The sequence below is a fragment of the Salvelinus fontinalis genome, unplaced genomic scaffold (genome assembly GCF_029448725.1).
Source record: "Salvelinus fontinalis isolate EN_2023a unplaced genomic scaffold, ASM2944872v1 scaffold_0168, whole genome shotgun sequence".
NCBI classification, from domain to species: Eukaryota; Metazoa; Chordata; class Actinopteri; order Salmoniformes; family Salmonidae; genus Salvelinus; species Salvelinus fontinalis.
In genome coordinates, this window is record NW_026600377.1 from 258270 (window position 1) to 280032 (window position 21763).

Consider the following 21763-nt stretch of genomic DNA (forward strand, 5'->3'; position numbering starts at 1 on the left):
CTTAACGTAGCTCTTTATTAGCTAGCTACAACTGGCATGTTCACGTATCTCCAACCATGATCAACTGACCATGACCTAACCATCTGGGTGGTCTTAACCAATCATACCACAGTATGATACGGCGGTAAAATGCATCCAATTATAATTCAGTATGTTTACACATATGAATATTACACATATTATATGGACTGAATACTTACATGAAGTGTATGGAGACTTTACATGACATAAATATGGATATATAATATAAACTAATACGTGTTGAACCCGCCCACTGTGTTGAAACAGGAAGTACATTTATAAGGAAGTAGATGAATAAATGGACATCATCGGTCGAAGAAAAAATGTTTCTGAGGTTTGTAGCTTTCTTTTACAATGTTATGTAGAAACGTGTTTTGGAGAAGTTAGGCCATCGCAGAGAAAGGTGATTTAGGGGGTAAGACATCCGCAGAATTATTATATTATTACATTAGTGATTTCAACTTTTAATAATGATATTTTTTGGCTTCCTTACATTGATGCTGATTCATATTGATGAGCCTAGTCAATGTTATATTATATGGGCGATTGACTGCACATGATCGTGATTATAATTTATTTAAATAAAATAAAAAAATGCACCCATTTTTTTCCTCAACATTTCGTGGCATCCAATTGGTAGTTAGTCTTGCCTCGTCGCTGCATCTCCCGTACGGACTCCGGAGAGGCGAAGGCCGAGAATCGTGCGTTCTCCGTAATCACAACTCAGCCAAGCCTGAAGTTTCCGTCCTTAACTATTTTCCGACAAAATAGAACTGCCAAAGGGGGCGGAGTTAGCCGGCAGAGTTCTGTCAAACTATCCAGGTCTGTGACCAAACAATTTGAGCTTCTACTTTTAAAAATCCACCTTTCCAGAAACAAGCCTCTCACTGTTGCCGCTTGCTATAGACCTCCTCCTGCCCCCAGCTGTGCCCTGGACACCATATGTGAATTGATATCCCCCCATCTATCTTCAGAGCTTGTGCTGTTAGGTGACCAAACCGGGACATGCTTAACACCCCGGCCATCCTACAATCTAAATTTGATGCCCTCAATCTCACACAAATTATCAATGAACCTACCAGGTACAACCCCAAATCCGTAAACACGGGCACCTTCATAGATATCATCCTAACCAATCTGCCCTCCAAATACACCTCTGCTGTCTTCAACCACGATCTCAGCGATCAAATCAAATTTTATTTGTCACATACACATGGTTACCAGATGTTAATGCGAGTGTAGCGAAATGCTTGTGCTTCTAGTTCCGACAATGCAGTAATATGCAACGAGTAATACCCTAACATTTTCACAACAATTACCTAATACGCACAAGTGTAAAGGAATGAATAACAATATGTACATTAAAAAAACATGAATGAGTGATGGTATAGAACGGCATAGGCAAGATGCAGTGGATGGTATAGAGTACAGTATATACATATGAGATGAGTAATGTAGGATATGTAAACATATAAAAGTGCATTGATTAAAGTGGCTAGTGATACATTACATCAAGATGGCAAGATGCAGTAGATGGTATAGAGTACAGTATGTACATATGAGATGAGTAATGTAGGGTATGTAAACATTATAGGAAGTGGCATTGTTTAAAGTGGCTAGTGATACATTTATTACATCAATTTTTCCATTATTAAAGTGGCTGGAGTTGAGTCAGTATGTTGGCAGCAGCCACTCAATGTTAGTGATGGCTGTTTAACAGTCTGATGGCCTAGAGATAGAAGCTGTTTTTCAGTCTCTCGGTCCCCGCTTTGATGCACCTGTACTGACCTCGCCTTCTGGATGATAGCGGGGTGAACAGGCAGTGTCTTGGGTGGTTGTTGTCCTTGATGATCTATATGGCCTTCCTGTGTCATCGGGTGCTGTAGGTGTCCTGGAGGGCAGGTAGTTTTCCCCCGGTGATGCGTTGTGCAGACCTCACTACCCTCTGGAGAGCCTTACAGGTGTGGGCGGAGCAGTTGCCGTACCAGGCGTTGATACAGCCCGACAGGATGCTCTCGATTGTGCATCTGTAAAGGTTTGTGAGTGTTTTTGTTGACAAGCCAAATTTCTTCAGCCTCCTGAGGTTGAAGAGGCGCTGCTGCGCCTTCTTCTCCACGCTGTCTGTGTGGTTGGACCATTTCAGTTTGTCCGTGATGTGTACGCCGAGGAACTTAACTTTCTACCCTCTCCACTACTGTCCCGTCGATGTGGATAGGGGGGTGCTCCCTCTGCTGTTTACTGAAGTCCACGATCATCTCCTTTGTTTTGTTGACGTTGAGTGTGAGGCTATTTTTCTGACACCATACTCCGAGGGCCCTCACCTCCTCCCTGTAGGCCGCCTCGTCGTTGTTGGTAATCAAGCCTACCACTGTAGTGTCGTCTGCAAACTTGATGATTGAGTTGGAGGCGTGCATGGCCACGCAGTCGTGGATGAACAGGGAGCACAGGAGAGGGCTGAGAACGCACCCTTGTGGGGTCCCAGTGTTGAGGATCAGCGAGGTGGAGATTTTGTTACCTACCCTCACCACCTGGGGGCGGCCCGTCAGGAAGTCCAGGACCCAGTTGCACAGGGCGGGGTCGAGACCCAGGGTCGCCCCCAGGTGGTGAGGGTAGGTAACAAAATCTCCACCCCGCTGATCCTCAACACTGGGACCCCACAAAAGGTGCGTTCTCAGCCCTCTCCTGTACTCCCTGTTCCCTGACGAATTTGGAGGGTACTATGGTGTTAAATGCTGAGCTGTAGTCGATGAACAGCATTCTCACATAGGTATTTCTCTTGTCCAGATAGGTTAGTGCAGTGCGATTGCGTCATCTGTGGACCTATTGGGTCGGTAATCAAATTGGAGTGGGTCTAGGGTGGAGGTGATATGGTCCTTGACTAGTCTCTCAAAGCACATCATGATGATGGAAGTGAGTGCTACGGGGCAGTAGTCATTTAGCTCCGTTACCTTACCTTTCTTGGGAACAGGAACAATGGTGGCCCTCTTGAAGCATGTGGGGACAGCAGACTTGGATAAGAATTGATTGAATATGTCCGTAAACATACCAGCCAGCTGGTCTGTGCATGCTCTGAGGATGCGGCTGGGGATGCCGTCTGGGCCTGCAGCCTTGCGAGGGTTGACACGTTTAAATGTTTTGCTCACGTCGGCTGCAGTGAAGGAGAGCCCGTAGGTTTTGGTAGCGTGCTGTGTGAGCGGCACTGTATTGTCCTCAAAGCGAGCTAAAAAGTTATTTAGTCTGTCTGGGAGCAAGACATCCTGGTCCGCGACGGGGCTGGTTTTCTTTTTGTAATCCGTGATTGGCTGTAGACCCTGCCACATACCTCTCGTGTCTGAGCCGTTGAATTGCGACTCTACTTTGACTCTTGTTTGATTGCGTTGCGGAGGGAATAACTACACTGTTTTTATTCGGTCATGTTTCCGGTCACCTTGCCCTGATTAAAAGCAGTGGTTCTCACTTTCAGTTTCTCGCGAATGCTGCCATCAATCCACGGTTTCTGGTTTGGGAATGTTTTAATAGTTGCTGTGGGTATGACATCACCGATACACTTGCTCATAAACTCACTCACAGAATCAGCGTATTCGTCAATGTTGTTGTTCGCCGCAATGCGGAACATATCCCAATCCACGTGATCGAAGCAATCTTGAAGCGTGGAATCCGATTGGTCGGACCAGCGTTGAACAGACCTGAGCACGGGCGCTTCCTGTTTTAGTTTCTGTCTATAGGCTGGAAGCAACAAAATGGAGTCGTGGTCAGCTTTTCGGAAAGGAGGGCGGGGGAGGCCCTTATATGCGTCGCAGAAGTTAGAATAACAATGATCCAGGGTTTTGCCAGCCCTGGTAGCGCAATCGATATGCTGACAGAATTTAGCGAGCCTTGTTTTCAGATTAGCCTTGTTAAAATCCCCAGCTACAATAAATGCAGCCTCAGGATATGTGGTTTCCAGTTCATATTGAGTCAAATAAAGTTTGTTCAGGGCAATCGATGTATCTGCTTGGGGGGGATATTTGCGGCTGTGAATTTAATCGAAGAGAATTTTCTAGGTAGATAATGCAGTCGGCATTTGATTGTGAGGAATTCTAAGTCAGGTGAACAGAAGGACTTGAGTTCCTGTATGTTGTTATGATCACACCACGTCTCGTTAATCATAAGGCATACACCCCCGCCCTTCTTCTTACCAGAAAGACGCTTGTTTCTGTCGGCGCAATGCGTGAAGAAACCAGGTGGCTGTACCGACTCCGAAAGCGTGTCTCAAGTGAGCCATGTTTCCGTGAAACAAAGAACGTTACAGTCTCTGTCTCTCTGGAAGGCTACCCTTGCACGGATTTCGTCTACCTTGTTGTCAAGAGACTGGACATTGGCGAGTAGTATGCTCGGGAGCGGTGCGCGATGTGTTCGTCTACGGAGCCTGACCAGAAGACAGCTCCGTCTGCTCCTTCTACGGCGTTATTGTTTTGGGTCGCCGGCAGGGATCCAATCCATTGTCCTGGGTGGTAGGCCAAACAGAGGATCCGCTTGGGGAAAGTCGTATTCCTGGTCGTAATGTTGGTGAGTTGACGTTGCTCTTATATCCAATAGTTCCTCCCCGACTGTGTGTAATAAAACCTAAGATTACCTAAGGTAACAATGTAAGAAATAACACACATAAAAACAAAATACTGCATAGTTTCCTAGGAACGCGAAGCGAAGTGGCCATCTCTGTCGGTACCTCATTGCCTGTGTCCGTAATGGGTCTGCGGTCAAACGACCACCCCTCATCACTGTCAAACGCTCCAGCGAGCAGGCCTTTCTAATCGACCTGGCCCGGGTATCCTGGAAGGACATTGATCTCATTCCGTCAGTAGAGGATGCCTGGTTATTCTTTAAAAGTGCTTTCCTCACCATCTTAAATAAGCATGCCCCATTCAAAAAAATGTAGAACCACGAACAGATAGCCCTTGGTTTACTCCAGACCTGACTGCCCTTGACCAGCACAAAAACATCCTGTGGCGTACTCTATTAGCATCGAATAGCCCCCGCGATATGCAACTTTTCAGGGAAGTTAGGAACCAATATACACAGGCAGTTAGGAAAGCAAAAGCTAGCTTTTTCAAACAGAAATTTGCATCCTGTAGCACAAACTACAAGAAGTTCTGGGACACTGAAGTCCATGGAGAATAAGAGCACCTCCTCCCAGCTGTCCACAGCACTGAAGCTAGGAAACACTGTCACCACCGATAAATCTGTGATAATTGAGAATTTCAATAAGCATTTTTCTACGGCTGGCCATGCTTTCCACCTGGCTACCCCAACCCCAGTCCACAGCCCTGCACCCCTCCCGATAGCAACTTGTCCTTAGCCTCCCCATTTCTCATTCACCCAAATCCAGATAGCTGATGAGTCTCTGTGGGGAGAGATAGGAGGGGACCACTGCCTCTGAAATGAGTCTCTCTGGGGAGAGCGAGAAGAGAGGCACTGCCTCTAAGAGGAAGTATTCTGACCGAGAGGAGGGGGCCACACCCTCTAAAAAGAGTCTGCCTCAAGACACCAGTTCTAAGAGGTAAGCGATAAATTGTACATATAGTTATTTTAAAGATATACAACAAATGTTAAGAGAAGTGTTTCCAAATTACATAACATGTAGGCCTATATCTTTAAGTTAAAAATCCTAGGACCAACTGCAAACACAAGCTAGGTTTCTATCCAACTGGTAACACAAGCTAGGTTTCTATCCAACTGGTAACACAAGCTAGGTTTCTATCCAACTGGTAACACAAGCTAGGTTTCTGTCCAACTGGTAACACAAGCTAGGCGTCTATCCAACTGGTAACACAAGCTAGGCGTCTATCCAACTGGTAACACAAGCTAGGTGTCTATCCGACTGGTAACACAAGCTAGGTGTCTATCCAACTGGTAACACAAGCTAGGTGTCTATCCAACAGGTAACACAAGCTAGGTTTCTGTCCAACTGGTAACACAAGCTAGGTGTCTATCCAACTGGTAACACAAGCTAGGTGTCTATCCAACTGGTAACACAAGCTAGGTGTCTATCCAACCAGTAACACAAGCTAGGTGTCTATCCAACTGGTAACACAAGCTAGGTGTCTATCCAACTGGTAACACAAGCTAGGTGTCTATCCAACTGGCGACACAAGCTAGGTTTCTATCCAACTGGTAACACAAGCTAGGTGTCTATCCAACCAGTAACACAAGCTAGGTGTCTATCCAACTGGCGACACAAGCTAGGTTTCTATCCAACTGGTAACACAAGCTAGGTGTCTATCCAACTGGTAACACATCCAACTGGCGACACAAGCTAGGTGTCTATCCAACTGGTAACACATCCAACTGGTAACACAAGCTAGGTGTCTATCCAACTGGTAACACATCCAACTGGCGACACAAGCTAGGTGTCTATCCAACCAGTAACACAAGCTAGGTGTCTATCCAACTGGTAAAACAAGCTAGGTGTCTATCCAACTGGCGACACGTTTTAATGTCAATATTCTAAAATCAGTAAAAGAAGAATATGCATATTTTCCCACCAGGGATGTGGTTCCATCAAATTGACTTGTTGCAGATTAAAAAGCTGTGTGTGATGACATAGTGCACATCAAAATAACTGTTGTGGTTAATTTCCCTTTACCAAATAAATCTACAAGTAAATGTGGTTAAATTCCCCTGTAGCAAATAAAAATATATAAGTAAATGTGGTTAAATTCCCCTGTAATAAATAACATCTTCAAGTAAATGTGGTTCCATGGCATTTTGAACTCTACTGATGGTTTGACCAAGCCACGACCCATCTTCAATGCTCTTACTGAGGGAAGGAGGTTGTTGGCCAAGATCTCGCGATACATGGCCCCATCCATCCTCCCCTCAATACAGTGCAGTCGTCCTGTCCCCTTTGCAGAAAAGCATCCCCAAAGAATGATGTTTCCACCTCCATGCTTCACGGTTGGGATGGTGTTCTTGGGGTTGTACTCATCCTTCTTCTTCTTCCAAACACGGCGAGTGGAGTTTAGACCAAAAAGCTCTATTTTTGTCTCATCAGACCACATGACCTTCTCCCATTCCTCCTCTGGATCATCCAGATGGTCATTGGCAAACTTCAGACGGGCCATGCGCTGGCTTGAGCAGGGGGACCTTGCATACGCTGCAGGATTTTAATCCATGACGGCATAGTGTGTTACTAATGGTTTTCTTTGAGACTGTGGTCCCAGCTCTCTTAAGGTCATTGACCAGGTCCTGCCATGTAGTTCTGGGCTGATCCCTCACCTTCCTCATGATCATTGATGCCCCACGAGGTGAGATCTTGCATGGAGCCCCAGACCGAGGGTGATTGACCGTCATCTTGAACTACTTACATTTTCTAATAATTGCCCCAACAGTTGTTGCCTTCTCACCAAGCTGCTTGCCTATTGTCCTGTAGCCCATCCCAGCCTTGTGCAGGACTACAATTTTATCCCTGATGTCCTTACACAGCTCTCTGTTCTTGGCCATTGTGGAGAGGTTGGAGTCTGTTTGATTGAGTGTGTGGACAGGCGTCTTTTATACAGGTAACGAGTTCAAACAGGTGCGGTTAATACAGGTAATGAGTGGAGAACAGGAGGGCTTCTTAAAGAAAAACTAACAGGTCTGTGAGAGCCGGAATTCTTACTGGTTGGTAGGTTTTCAAATACTTATGTCATGCAATAAAATGCAAATGAATTACTTAAAAATCATACAATGTGATTTTCTGGATTTACCAATTGCAGACTGTAGTTTTTTAAATAAACATCAGGACTTCTAGAAGTTCCACTATACAGTTGTTAAAATGAAGTAGATGAGGTATTGATGAGATTGATGAGGTGATCTGTCTCCCTGTTTTGTTCAGTGACCAGAAGCCCAGAGCAGAGTTACCTACACCCAGCCTGCAATCAATGAAGAGTAATCAGTCAATGGGTAATCCACCTACTTTCAGCCAGGAACCATTACCAGATGACAATAAGGAAGTGGAGAGTTTGGACAGTGAGGATGCATTAAAGATCACACACAACCTTCTGGACAGAAGAAGTAAGACTGTGTTTCATACAATATTACAAAGAAGGGTTCACACACACACACACACACACACACACACACACACACACACACACACACACACACACACACACACACACACACACACACACACACACACACACACACACACACACACACACACACACACACACACACACACACACACACACACATGCATGCACACACACATGCATGCACACACATAAACTTATGAGTCTCAACTCTCATTGTTTTCCTACAGGTCAAACTCTGCTGACAGTCCAACAAGACATTAAGGCTAAACTGAAACACAAGTATCAACACATATCTGAAGGAATTGGACACCATGGAAACCAAAGTCTGTTCAAGGACATCTACACAGAGCTCTACATCACAGAGGGTGGAAGTGGAGGGCTCAATAATGAACATGAGGTGAGACAGATAGAGATGGCATCCAAGAAACAAACCACACAAGAGACACCAATCAAATGCAACGACATCTTCAAGCCTTTACCTGGACAAGACAAACCTATCAGAACTGTGCTGACAAAAGGAATCGCTGGCATTGGAAAAACAGTCTCTGTGCAGAAGGTCATCCTTGACTGGGCAGAGGGAAAAGCAAATCAGGACGTTCATTTCATGTTTCCTCTTCCTTTCCGTGATCTGAACCTGAAAAAGGACCAATACAGTCTGATGCAACTTCTTTCCCACTACTTCCCAGAGCTGAAAGAGATTGACAGCATTGAAGATGGTGAAACCAAAACTGTTTTCATTTTTGATGGTCTGGATGAGTCTCGACTTCCTCTAGACTTCAAAAACAAGGAGAAGTGCTGTGATGTCACGAACCCAACCTCAGTGGACGTGCTGCTGACAAACCTCATCGAGGGGAATCTGCTTCCCTCTGCTCTCCTCTGGATAACCACACGACCTGCAGCAGCCAATCAGATCCCTCCTGATTGTATTAACCGGGTGACAGAGGTACGAGGGTTCAATGATCCACAGAAGGAGGAGTACTTCAGGAAGAAAATCATAGATCAGAATCTTGCCAATGATATCATCAAACACATGAAGACATCAAGGAGCCTCCACATCATGTGCCACATGCCAGTCTTCTGTTGGATATCAGCCACTGTCCTTGAGATGATACTGAAAGAGGCATGGAAGGATGAAGTCCCCAAAACTCTGACCCAGATGTACTCACACTTCATACTCATCCAAATCATTGTGAAGAACAGGAAGTACAACAAAGCCACAGAGACAAACCCAAAGGAACTGTCTCAGTCAGACAAAGAGATGATCCTGAAACTGGCAAAGCTGGCTTTCCAACAGCTGCAGAAGGGCAACCTGATCTTCTATGAGGAGGACCTGAGAGAGTGTGGCCTTGATGTCACAGAGGCATCAGAGTACTCAGCGTTGTGTACAGAGATCTTTAAAGAAGAATCTGGGCTGTACCAAGACAAGGTCTACAGCTTTGTGCATCTGAGCATTCAGGAGTTTCTAGCAGCAGTGCATGCTTTAGAATCATGTCTGGACAAGAAGGAAAATGTTTTCTCCCCCACTAGTGATGATGAAGAAGATGAGGAGGAGAAGGATGATGAAGAGGAGGAGTCAATCCAGTTGTCTGACTTACACAGGAGCGCAGTGGACCAGGCCTTGAAGAGTGAGAATGGACACCTGGACCTGTTCCTCCGCTTCCTTCTGGGTCTCTCACTGGAGTCCAATCAGAATCTGTTACGAGGCCTTCTGACACAGACAGGAAGTATAACACAGACCAATGAGGAAACAGTTGAGAGAACAGTCAGGTACCTTTCAGACAAGATCGTGGAGGAATCCTCACCAGAAAGGATCATCAACTTGTTCCACTGTCTGAATGAACTTGGTTCCAACTCTCTAGTTGAAGACATGCAGACCTCGCTTCGATCAGGAACTCTTTCAGAAACAATACTAAAACCTGACCAATGTTCAGCCCTGGCCTACCTGTTACTGATGTCAGAGGAGGTGCTGGAGGAGTTTGACCTGAAGACATACAACACATCAGAGGAAGGTTATCAGAGGTTGCTGCCAGTCGTGAAAACCTGCAAGAGAGCACTGTAAGTTCTGTTATTGAGTTGATGTTTACAGTATCATTATTCTGAAGGATTTGTATATCTAACAGATTATCTCCTCTCTCCAGACTGGATGGCTGTGAACTCACATATAAATCGTGTGAGACTCTGGCCTCAGCTCTGCAGACACCAAACTCCCCCCTGAGAGAACTGGACCTCAGCTACAATGACCTGAGAGACAGAGGAGTGGAGCTGCTCTGTGTTGGACTAACCAGCCCACTCTGCAACATACAGACACTAGAGTGAGCTCACTATCTTCAGTATCCACTGTCTTTTTAGTGGTCATATATTTATAGGAATTATGTGTTATGTTTTTAACATTATTTGAACATCTTGGTAAATGTGCAGAAACATACATGCGATGTGATAAATATATGAAACTAAGGTTAAATATCTTGAGTGAGTTAGTATGTTTTCAACATTGGTTAATCATGACCTTCTGTTATTGTCTTAATGCATCTCATTATTCTTAAAGCTTTGCATATTTAACAGTGTATCAACATATCTCCTCTCTCCAGACTTCATGGCTGTAAAGTCACATATAAATCATGTGAGACTCTGGCCTCAGCTCTGCAGACACCAAACTTCCCCCTGAGAGACCTGGACCTCAGCTACAATGACCTGGGAGACAGAGGAGTGGAGCTGCTCTGTGTTGGACTAACCAGCCCACTCTGCAACATACAGACACTAGTGTGAGTTAAATATCTTCAGTGTGAGTTATTATGTGGATGTTTTAAACATGTGTTAATCATGTGCTCTTCTGCCCTCTAGTCTGGGTCAGTGTGGTCTGACAGAGGGTTGCTGTTCAGATCTGGCCTCAGTCCTGAGTTCACCCAACTCACAACTGAAACAACTGGAGCTGAGAAACAATGACCTGCAGGACTCAGGAGTTACACTGCTGTCTGCTGGACTGGAGGATCCAGACTGTAAACTACACACACTGGGGTAAGTACAGCTGTTTCAGTCAGGTCAGTACTGAGTTTAGTAAAACAAATACTCTGAACATCTGATGCTTCATGACAATGTTTGTGTCATGGACAAAATGTACGGGTGTCCTACAAGATGATTGACACCAGTACACCAACCTAGACAGCTGTTGTGTGTCTCTCTGTAGGCTGTCTGGCTGTCTGGTCACAGAGGAGGGCTGTGCTGCTCTGTCTTCAGCTCTGAGGTCAAACCCCTCACACCTGAAAGAGCTGGACCTGAGCTACAATCACCCAGGAGACTCTGCAGGAGGACTGCTTTCAGCTGCTCTGGTGGATCCCACATATAAACTGTTGAAGCTGAAGTAAGTCAGAATAGATGTCCTAATATAGTGTGAGCAGCGGTTGTGTCATGTGTAGTAGGGTCAGTAACATGAGGACATGATGGTAGAATTAAGGGGAAGTTTACTCAGCAGGCTGAGCACTCCAACACAGCATACATCATCACCACATGAATACTCTTCTTCTGCATCTCTGATATCCTGTTGGAATTGTACTCCGTTCTGTATGCAGTAGGTAGGATAGAATACCTGTATGTCTCTAGTAATGAATTGTACTCTGTTCTGTATGCAGTAGGTAGGATAGAATACCTGTATGTCTCTAGTAATGAATTGTACTCCGTTCTGTATGCAGTAGGTAGGATAGAATACCTGTATGTCTCTAGTAATGAATTGTACTCTGTTCTGTATGCAGTAGGTAGGATAGAATACCTGTATGTCTCTAGTAATGAATTGTACTCCGTTCTGTATGCAGTAGGTAGGATAGAATACCTGTATGTCTCTAGTAATGAATTGTACTCCGTTCTGTATGCAGTAGGTAGGATAGAATACCTGTATGTCTCTAGTAATGAACTTGGATAGTGCACCAGAACACAACAATATGGTTTAAATGTGGACTGCTTTATTAGGTCTTTGTCAGTCAATAACCTGTTTCTCCTACAGTGTGGATCATGGTGGAGAGTGCAGGCTGAAATCAGGGCTGAGGAAATGTAAGTCTCTTTAATCCTAATTAACTGCATATTCAGAACTATAGTAACATAGTAACTAATCAATACTTGTTCTGTTCCTACAAAACAACATTTTATATGAAGATGTGGTTTGATTAAACTCTCCTTTTGTCTACAGATGCCTGTCATCTCACCCTGGACCCAGATACAGCAAACCCAAACCTGATACTGTCTGAGGGGAACAGGAAGGTGACACGGGTGGAAGAGGAGCAGCATTATGAAGACCATCCAGACAGATTTGACGCATATCCCCAAGTTCTCTGCAGAGAAGGCTTATCTGGATGTCGTTATTACTGGGAGGTGGAGAGGGGTGGTGACATGGCTGACATTGGTTTGGTGTACGAAGGACTGAAGAGGAAGGGAGATGAGGATGACAGTAGGATTGGATCCAATAGGGAGTCCTGGTGTTTAGTCTGCTCTTATAGTGGTTCTACATTTTTCCATGCTGGAGTCAGTAGGAGATCCATCCCTCGTCCTGATTCTAACAGAGTTGGAGTGTATCTGGACTGGCCAGCTGGTACTTTGACCTTCTATAGTGTGTCCTCCTCTGGGACACTGACACACCTTTACACAGAACACACCACATTCACTGAACCCCTCTATCCTGGGTTTAAGGTTTACTCCTCCTCAGTGACCCTGTGTCAGATAGATGACCAACACATTCAGAGGTGAGTCATAGCAATGTTTTATCATTTATTTTCCTCTGGAATCATTGATATAATTAGACTAGTAATGGTGTGTTTTAATGTGTTCTGTTGGACCTAGTTAGACTGTGCCTAGTTAAATGTCACCATCAGTATTGACTTTATGGATGGTGACATAGTGGGTTATGTCACATTTAGGCAATACACCCTACATAGGGAGTTGTTCTGTCACCCTTTATACACCCTTTGTACTGCTTATGAAGACTGTATGTATGTTATATCAAGCCTTTATAAGTTGTATTTAGTTTAATCACAGTCTATCCTTCTGCTTTACCAACACCAGAGACCATGATGGAGAGAGTTGGATCAAGCCTGGACCTGAGGACACCAGAGACCATGGTGGAGAGAGTTGGATCAAGCCTGGACCTGAGAACACCAGAGACCATGATGGAGAGTGTTGGATCAGGCCTGGACCTGAGGACACCAGAGACCACGGTGGAGAGAGTTGGATCAAGTCTGGACCTGAGAACACCAGAGACCATGGTGGAGAGTGTTGGATCAAGCCTGGACCTGAGGACACCAGAGACCATGGTGGAGAGTGTTGGATCAAGCCTGGACCTGAGGACACCAGAGACCATGGTGGAGAGTGTTGGATCAAGCCTGGACCTGAGGACACCAGAGACCATGATGGAGAGTGTTGGATCAAGTCTGGACCTGAGGACACCAGAGACCATGGTGGAGAGTGTTGTGTCAAGCCTGGACCTGAGGACACCAGAGACCATGGTGGAGAGTGTTGGATCAAGCCTGGACCTGAGGACACCAGAGACCATGGTGGAGAGTGTTGGATCAAGCCTGGACCTGAGGACACCAGAGACCATGGTGGAGAGTGTTGTGTCAAGCCTGGACCTGAGAAATGTGAGTTAACTGATCATTGTTTTTAAATCAAACTATGATTAAAGCGTTCATTATACTTGAGTCCCAGACAAGGAACACAATCATGATCTATTTGGTCAAAACAAACTTAAAGGTAGAGTCAGCGATTTATGATGTAGATGCACAAAGTAAACAACATAGTGCAGGGGTTCTTAAACTTTTTCAGCCTGGGACACAAATTACAGATGTTGTGTTTTTCTGGGACCCAAGCTCAGGAAAATATGCAACTATATGTAAATATCAGAACATTTCATTGCCCTTATGCCTAAAACAAATGTAATATAGACAAAAACAAATAACAATGAAATGAAATACCCATATAAATATGTATTCATGTTCATTTTCCCCCATTAAAAACATTCTTACACATCTGTCTAGGTTGGAACTGTTGCTGCTAAAATACAATAAATAATTTTCATTCTTAATTGGAATAAACTGATTGATCACATCACACAGATGTAGACTAGAAAACACACACAGTCCTAATGAGAGGTGTGTGTCTGGTTGAAGTTTTCAACAAGCAGGTCTGTTCTGGGCTCAGTGTTTAACAGTGCAACCCTGAGGTCATACTCAGCCTTGAGACTGTTTCTGTACTTGTTTTTTAAGTATGTCAGAGTTGAGAACCCAGACTCACGTATGTATGTGGAGCCAAACTGGATCAGAATATCTACTGCTTTCTCAGTCAGGCAGGAGACCGCTTCCTGCTGTAGGTGAGTGTTTGCCTCAAAAATCATCTTGCTTCAGTTTATTCCAGTTCAGAATACTAATTATTACTTGTATTTAAACAGCAACAGTTCCAACCAAGACTAGTTTTCAACAATCATTTCTACAGTAAGATAGATGTACAGTAGGCCTGATAATATTTTTTTTAAATATTAATCTGTACTGTTACTAAGGGTTGCACCATCAGTAACTAGCTAGCTTGCTTTGGCTAATTTTAGCTATTAGCTGTGTACAAGGCCAGGGGATTGTTTGAAAGAGAAACTCACATCTACTACTATGAGAGTTAGTACTCCCTTATCTCTGCTTATCATCACCTGTTATAAAATGACAACAATGTCTTGCTAGCTGACTTAGTTTTCCACCGTCGAAGCATTCTGCCCTGTTCTGAAAGAAGTCACTGGGTTTACCATCATGCTGTGGATGTTTGGTCAGGACGTGTCGTTTTATTAATTTGTTCGTTTTGAGACTCATTACTAACGTCAAGCACTTCCCCGCACAAAACACACCGAGGGCGCTCCTCGTTATTTCTCAACGTTTGTATTAAAGAGAGAGAAACTCATCCCTGTATTTGCGTTTTATGACAATTGAGCTCAGTCAGAACTTGTGGCTAGCATGAGTCCATTTGATGACAGCGGCGAGTGATGTTGAGTGGGAATGACAAGTCAGTGGCTGACAGGGCATCATCTGCTGCTGAACGACAGAGATGTGTCGCGGAGTTATCTTCAAGAAAACCGCAGAAAAAATATCCGGTGAACCGCGAAGCACACGGGCATCTCCCTCTCCTACTCACGAATAGCTGCCAAACTGAACAGAGAGCGCAGATGCACTTGGCCGAATCAATTCCAGTAATTAATGAAATAATTATAAATTTACTCTGACACGTCGTGACCCACCATTAACAGGTCCGCGAACAAGTCCGTATAGTGGGTCAATTTCTGCAACAACTAAGAGCGTTGGAGCGCAAGGCTAGACCACTGTTTTGTTTCCGTGGTTACCACGTTGTAAGAGAGTGAAGAGAACCCTTGCACATGGACAGATACTGTGTGAGAGAGAAGTCAGGCATCTTGCTCATCACAATATCTGTGGCGCTGCTCCCACATCATCATTTAGCTGACTCTACCTTTAAGCTCTCATCCTAGGATCTAGCAGAAATCAGACCCTCAACATTAACAAAACATGGACCAGAACGATGTTGTTTCCTGCTTCCACAAACATTCATTAATATAACACTAATGTCAGATTAGGGTATGTTAATGTGTGGCCATTGACACTGTTGCTCACTTACAATAATTTGTATTACAATAAGATTGGCCATTTTAAATAACAACTACTTTTGACTTCAGTGATTCCTCAGAGCTGTAAGACTTGTGACCATGTTGAGGTAAGTCATAATGTCAATTATTTTACATCAAATCAAATGTATTTATAAAGCCCTTCTTACATCAGCTGATATCTCAAAGTGCTGTACAGAAACCCAGCCTAAAACCCCAAACAGCAAGCAATGCAGGTGTAGAAGCACGGTGGCTAGGAAAAACTCCCTAGAAAGGCCAGAACCTAGGAAGAAACCTAGAGAGGAACCAGGCTATGAGGGGTGGCCAGTCCTCTTCTGGCTGTGCCGGGTGGCGATTATAACAGAACATGGCCAAGATGTTCAAGTGTTCATAGATGACCAGCAGGGTCAAATAATAATAATCACAGTGGTTGTCGAGGGTGCAACAGGTCAGCACCTCAGGAGTAAATGTCAGTTGGCTTTTCATAACCGATCATTCAGAGTATCTCTACCGCTCCTGCTGTCTCTAGAGAGTTGAAAACAGCAGGAGTCTCAAAGCCAGGTGTGTACTGACCAACCATTCATACTGGGATATAGACAGTCCTGTGTTCTGCTTGTAGGCATGCAGGATTTTAGCTGCTGTCATATTTTGTCATTAGACAGTTTAATTGATAAATCACCAGCATTCCATGTAATATTGAATAAATACATTAGATAAATGACTGTTTATTTAATGGGTCGGTTTCCCGGACATAGATTAAGCCTAGTCCTGGACCTTAAAGAACTTTCTATTGAAACTTCCATTGAGCATGCTTTTTAGTCCAGCACTAGACTCAATCTGTGTCCAGGAAACAGGCCCCATATGTATTACTGACATGCTTGTCCTTGTTCAGGACTCCACACACTGGCTTCAGATTGAACCCTTGACTTCCACTGTCCAGGGAGTGACAATGTTCAGGTAAAATAACTACTTTTAACATTTCATTCCACCTGCTAGTGTATTTCCCCATTACCTTTGGGAATAGTCTTCTAATCCAACCTCTCCATTTGACCATTGACCCTCTCTCCCATATCTTGTTGTTGCCCTCAGACACAGGACACCCAAAGGGAGTTATGAGTGCACAGTGTCTGGGCTCCGCTGGCTGTGTGAGAGAGATGTCATTCTGAAGTATCACTTCAGGAACTGGGATCCCTACAGTCAACTTCTGAAAGACATGCAGTACACACAAGGTGGTCCATTGCTGGACATCACTATGGAGTTAGGTGAACTGGAGGAAGTTCATCTGCCACACTTTGTCTGTTTAGGTAAAACCATATAGAAATAGTATTCAGAAAGACATTTCCATGTAACTTTGTTTCACTTCCTGAATTAATGAATGTACTATTCTGGGAGTTTGAGTTTACTGTGATCTGGTACTGCATATTCTTTGTGTTTTAGTTGGATGAATAATACAATATTTGTCTTTCTCTCCTTTGTATTGTGTTGTTCAGGGAACAACCCTTCCCTGAGGAATGAGATGAAGATTCTTCATGTAGAGGAACATGGAGTGTCTTTAGAGGAAGTGCATGAGGTCAACAGATTCCATGCTAAGATTCTCCATCCCAAGTTCTCAGCTATCTCTCTGATACTGAGATTACTGTCTTGGAACGTAGACGTCCACTGTGAGCTGATGCTCTATCTGACAGTGATGAAGGAAACACTAATTTCTCGCCTATACCTGTTCCCCTGGAACCCCGGCCAAATACAGGTGAGGGACCATTATTATAGAGATGACCTTAGCTAACCAGTGGTGCAGTTTATGCTGACACTCATTTAATGAAGATAAGTGTGTTGCTAGTGTTCTGAATAATGTTTGAATAAGACTATACATTGACTGGCTGGGTATTCCATGCCTCGTTTCGCAGGCTGTGGAACAACAGGAGTCAAAGTTTCAAGGGTCTAAAAGGTTTCCCATCACAAGACCAGAGCAGTCCTTCAAACTATATAGTTCCATCAGACTGAACATTCCCTGTTCTACCTCCATCAATCCACAGGTACAGTTTCAGTAGAATAAGAACATGAATATGACATTTAAGTCAGTTCTATCCATTGATCTCTCGGTCTCTCTCTCGCTGTTGCCTTCTCGCTCTCAATTAAATTCAAATGGCTTTATTGGCATGGGAAACATAAGTTTACATTACCAAAGCAATCTCTCTCTCTCTCTCTCCAGAAGATTCATTTCATACAAAGAGACACCACACCAAGCTTTTTCAAGGCGGTTGTGAAAATGACAGGGATTGACATTGAGATGGAGTTATTCAGTGATGATGAGAGGACAGTATGGAAAGAAAATGTACCAAAAGGTAGGAGCCTATGTCAATCATCACTTTGTACTTTAGTACCAGATGCTATGTAGAGTGATATAACCTCATGTTGTTTATCTTACAGATGAGTACATCACTGACACCCGTTCAACAAGTAAGTAAACATGAGTTACAGTGCATTCAGAAAGTATTCAGACCCGTTGACTCCTGAGCACTCTGGAGAAGGTTTTCATCAAGGATCTCTGTACTTTTCTCCGTTCATCTTTCCCTCAATCCTGACTAGTCTCCCAGTCCCTGCCGCTGAAAAACATCCCCACAGCATGATGCTGCCACCACCATGCTTCACCATAGGGAAGGTGCCAGGTTGGCATTCAGGCCCAAAGAGTTCAATCTTGGTTTCATCAAACCAGATAACAAAACATTTTAGGTGCCATTTGGCAAACTCTAAGCAGGCTGTCATGTGCCTTTTACTGAGGAGTGGGGTCCATCTTCCATAAAGGCCTGATTGGTGGAGTGCTGCAGAGATGGTTGTCCCATCTCCACAGAGTAACTCTGGAGCTCTGTCAGAGTGACCATCGCGTTCTTGGTCACCTCCCTGACCGAGGCCCTTCTCCCCCTGATTTCTCAGTTTGGCCGTGCGGCCAGGAAGAGGTTTTGTGGTTCCAAACTTCTTCCATTTCAGAATGATGGAGGCCACTGTGTTCTTGGGGACCTTCAATGCAGCAGAAATGTTTCGGTACCCTTCCCCAGATCTGGGCCTCGACACAATCCTATCTCGGGGCTCTACGGACAATTCCTTCGACCTCATGGCTTGGTTTTTGCTCTGACATGCACTGTCAACTGTGGGACCTTATATAGACAGGTGTGTTCCTTTCCAAACATTTCCAATCAATTGAATTGACCACAGGTGGACTCCAATCAAGTTGTAGAAACATCAAGGATGATCAATGGAAACAGGATGCAACTGGTCTGAATACTTACATATGTTTATTATTTTTAATACATTTGTAAACATGTCTAAAAACCTGTTTTCAATTTGTCATTATGGGGTATTGTGTATGTAGATTGATGAGGGAAAAACACTTAATCTATTTTAGAATAAGGCTGTAACGTAACAAAATGTGGGAAAAGGCAAGGGGTCTGAATAGTTTCTGAATGCACTGTAAAAACCAATGGCATGAGGGCCAGTCAACATGGTTTACTGTAAGACCTGGACTAGTCCTGATTCATAAAAGGCTGAAGTCAAGAACAATGACATCTCCTCCAGGACTTGATGTAGATTAGCCTGGTTCTGAATGACCCAATGACATCTCCTCCAGGACTTGATGTAGATTAGCCTGGTTCTGAATGACCCAATGACATCTCCTCCAGGACTTGATGTAGATTAGCCTGGTTCTGAATGACCCAATGACATCTCCAGGACTTGATGTAGATTATCCTGATTCAGAATGACCCAATGACATCTCCTTCAGGACTTGATGTAGATTAGCCTGGTTCTGAATGACCCAATGACATCTCCTCCAGGACTTGATGTAGATTAGCCTGGTTCTGAATGACCCAATGACATCTCCTCCAGGACTTGATGTAGATTAGCCTGGTTCTGAATGACCCAATGACATCTCCTCCAGGACTTGATGTAGATTAGCCTGGTTCTGAATGACCCAATGACATCTCCTCCAGGACTTGATGTAGATTAGCCTGGTTCTGAATGACCCAATGACATCTCCTCCAGCACTTGATGTAGATTAGCCTGGTTCTGAATGACCCAATGACATCTCCTCCAGGACTTGATGTAGATTAGCCTGGTTCTGAATGACCCAATGACATCTCCTCCAGGACTTGATGTAGATTAGCCTGGTTCTGAATGACCCAATGACATCTCCTCCAGGACTTGATGTAGATTAGCCTGGTTCTGAATGACCCAATGACATCTCCTCCAGGACTTGATGTAGATCAGCCTGGTTCTGAATGACCCAATGACATCTCCTCCAAGACTTGATGTAAATTAGCTTGGTTCTGAATGACCCAATGACATCTCCAGGACTTGATGTAGATTAGCCTGGTTCTGAATGACCCAATGACATCTCCTCCAGGACTTGATGTAAATTAGCTTGGTTCTGAATGACCCAATGACATCTCCTGCAGGACTTGATGTAGATCAGCCTGGTTCTGAATGACCCAATGACATCTCCTCCAGGACTTGATGTAGATTAGCCTGGTTCTGAATGACCCAATGACATCTCCTCCAGGACTTGATGTAAATTAGCCTGGTTCTGAATGACCCAATGACATCTCCTCCAGGACTTGATGTAGATTAGCCTGGTTCTGAATGACCCAATGACATCTCCTCCAGGACTTGATGTAGATTAGCCTGGTTCTGAATGACCCAATGACATCTCCTCCAGGACTTTATGTAGATTAGCCTGGTTCTGAATGCCCCAGACTGTTTTTCTATGTCTGTGAAACAGGCCTTAAATACGTTCACTGATGCAGGTCGTAAAATGTACAAATGTCGTTATTTTGTAACCTGACTCTCTCAGGTGCTGTATCGGGGGCAGGGGGTCCGGCTGAGAGCAGTCTGACTGGTTCTGCAGAGCACCAGCTGCTTTCTGTACGGACAGAGTTTGTGAAACGAGTATCAGGACCTGTCCTGAATGAACTGCTGGACGGACTCCGGCAACACACAGTCATCAACCAGGAGGAAATGGAGTCAGTGAAGGTGATCGCTGAGAGGGCAGAGAAGGCACGTGACATCATCGACATGGTGTTGAGAAAAGGAACTGAGTCGTGTTCCAGGATGATCAACCTTCTTGGGGAGCTGGACCCTTATCTTTGTTCACAGCTTCAGATCAACAGTGTTGGGGTACCAACCTAATGGTAGAATGGATAGTAACAGTGTTGGGGTACCAACCTAATGGTAGAATGGATAGTAACAGTGTTGGGGTACCATCCTAATGGTAGAATGGATAGTAACAGTGTTGGGGTACCAACCTAATGGTAGAATGGATAGTAACAGTGTTGGGGTACCAACCTAATGGTAGAATGGATAGTAACAGTGTTGGGGTCCCAACCTAATGGTAGAATGGACAGTAACAGTGTTGGGGTACCATCCTAATGGTATAATGGATAGTAACAGTGTTGGGGTACCATCCTAATGGTAGAATGGATAGTAACAGTGTTGGGGTACCAACCTAATGGTAGAATGGATAGTAACAGTGTTGGGGTACCAACCTAATGGTAGAATGGATAGTAACAGTGTTGGGGTACCAACCTAATGGTAGAATGGATAGTAACAGTGTTGGGGTACCAACCTAATGGTAGAATGGATAGTAACAGTGTTGGGGTACCAACCTAATGGTAGAATGGACAGTAACACTCCTACTCAACACCATGGGGTGTATTCCCTAGGAAACAGACCTGATCCTAGATCAACACCATGGGGTGTATTCCCTAGGAAACAGACCTGATCCTAGATCAGTCAGGACTCCTACTCAACCAAACTGAATTTGTCCAAAATAAACGCTTTTTTGTTGTTGTTGCAAAACGTTATGCTACGGTGGGTGACTAATAAATCCACCCCTGATCTGTAATTCTTTGTCAATAAATGTTTGTTTCTGGGTAGTTTACTGTCCATATGCGTCATATACACACACACACACACGTTACGTGATCATTCATCCACACGTCTGCAAGGATCATAACACACCTGTTCAGAAATACTATACAAAGAATATAAAAGGGGTGACCAAGAT

General features: G+C 44.2%; 1 protein-coding gene across 2 annotated transcripts; it reads left to right on the plus strand.

The window, feature by feature from the left end:
• The first annotated feature begins 203 nt into the window (after positions 1 to 203).
• LOC129844041 (NACHT, LRR and PYD domains-containing protein 5-like) lies at positions 204 to 21632 on the plus strand. Of its 2 annotated transcripts, XM_055912420.1 has the most exons (19): positions 204 to 355; positions 5390 to 5560; positions 7877 to 8055; positions 8306 to 10133; positions 10217 to 10390; positions 10667 to 10840; positions 10920 to 11093; positions 11263 to 11436; positions 12073 to 12119; positions 12256 to 12805; positions 13317 to 13696; positions 15781 to 15818; positions 16601 to 16665; positions 16798 to 17012; positions 17199 to 17455; positions 17613 to 17741; positions 17918 to 18050; positions 18136 to 18165; positions 20552 to 21632. In XM_055912420.1, exons 2-19 carry the CDS (start codon positions 5442 to 5444, stop codon positions 20884 to 20886), a joined length of 5001 nt encoding a protein of 1666 aa, XP_055768395.1. In that variant the 5' UTR covers positions 204 to 355; positions 5390 to 5441; the 3' UTR covers positions 20887 to 21632. The 2 variants fall into 2 exon arrangements, with proteins under 2 accessions (XP_055768395.1, XP_055768396.1); XM_055912421.1 differs by lacking the exon at positions 5390 to 5560.
• The last annotated feature ends 131 nt before the right edge of the window (positions 21633 to 21763 follow it).

Bases quoted from the DNA above. Each gene is read 5' to 3' on its own strand.
- LOC129844041 (XM_055912420.1), top strand. From the start codon at position 5,442: ATGAGTCTCTCTGGGGAGAGCGAGAAGAGAGGCACTGCCTCTAAGAGG. The intron at 12,120-12,255 runs GTAAGTCTCTTT...TTTTGTCTACAG, and splicing joins GAAATCAGGGCTGAGGAAAT to ATGCCTGTCATCTCACCCTG. The intron at 12,806-13,316 runs GTGAGTCATAGC...TGAGAACACCAG, and splicing joins GATGACCAACACATTCAGAG to AGACCATGGTGGAGAGTGTT.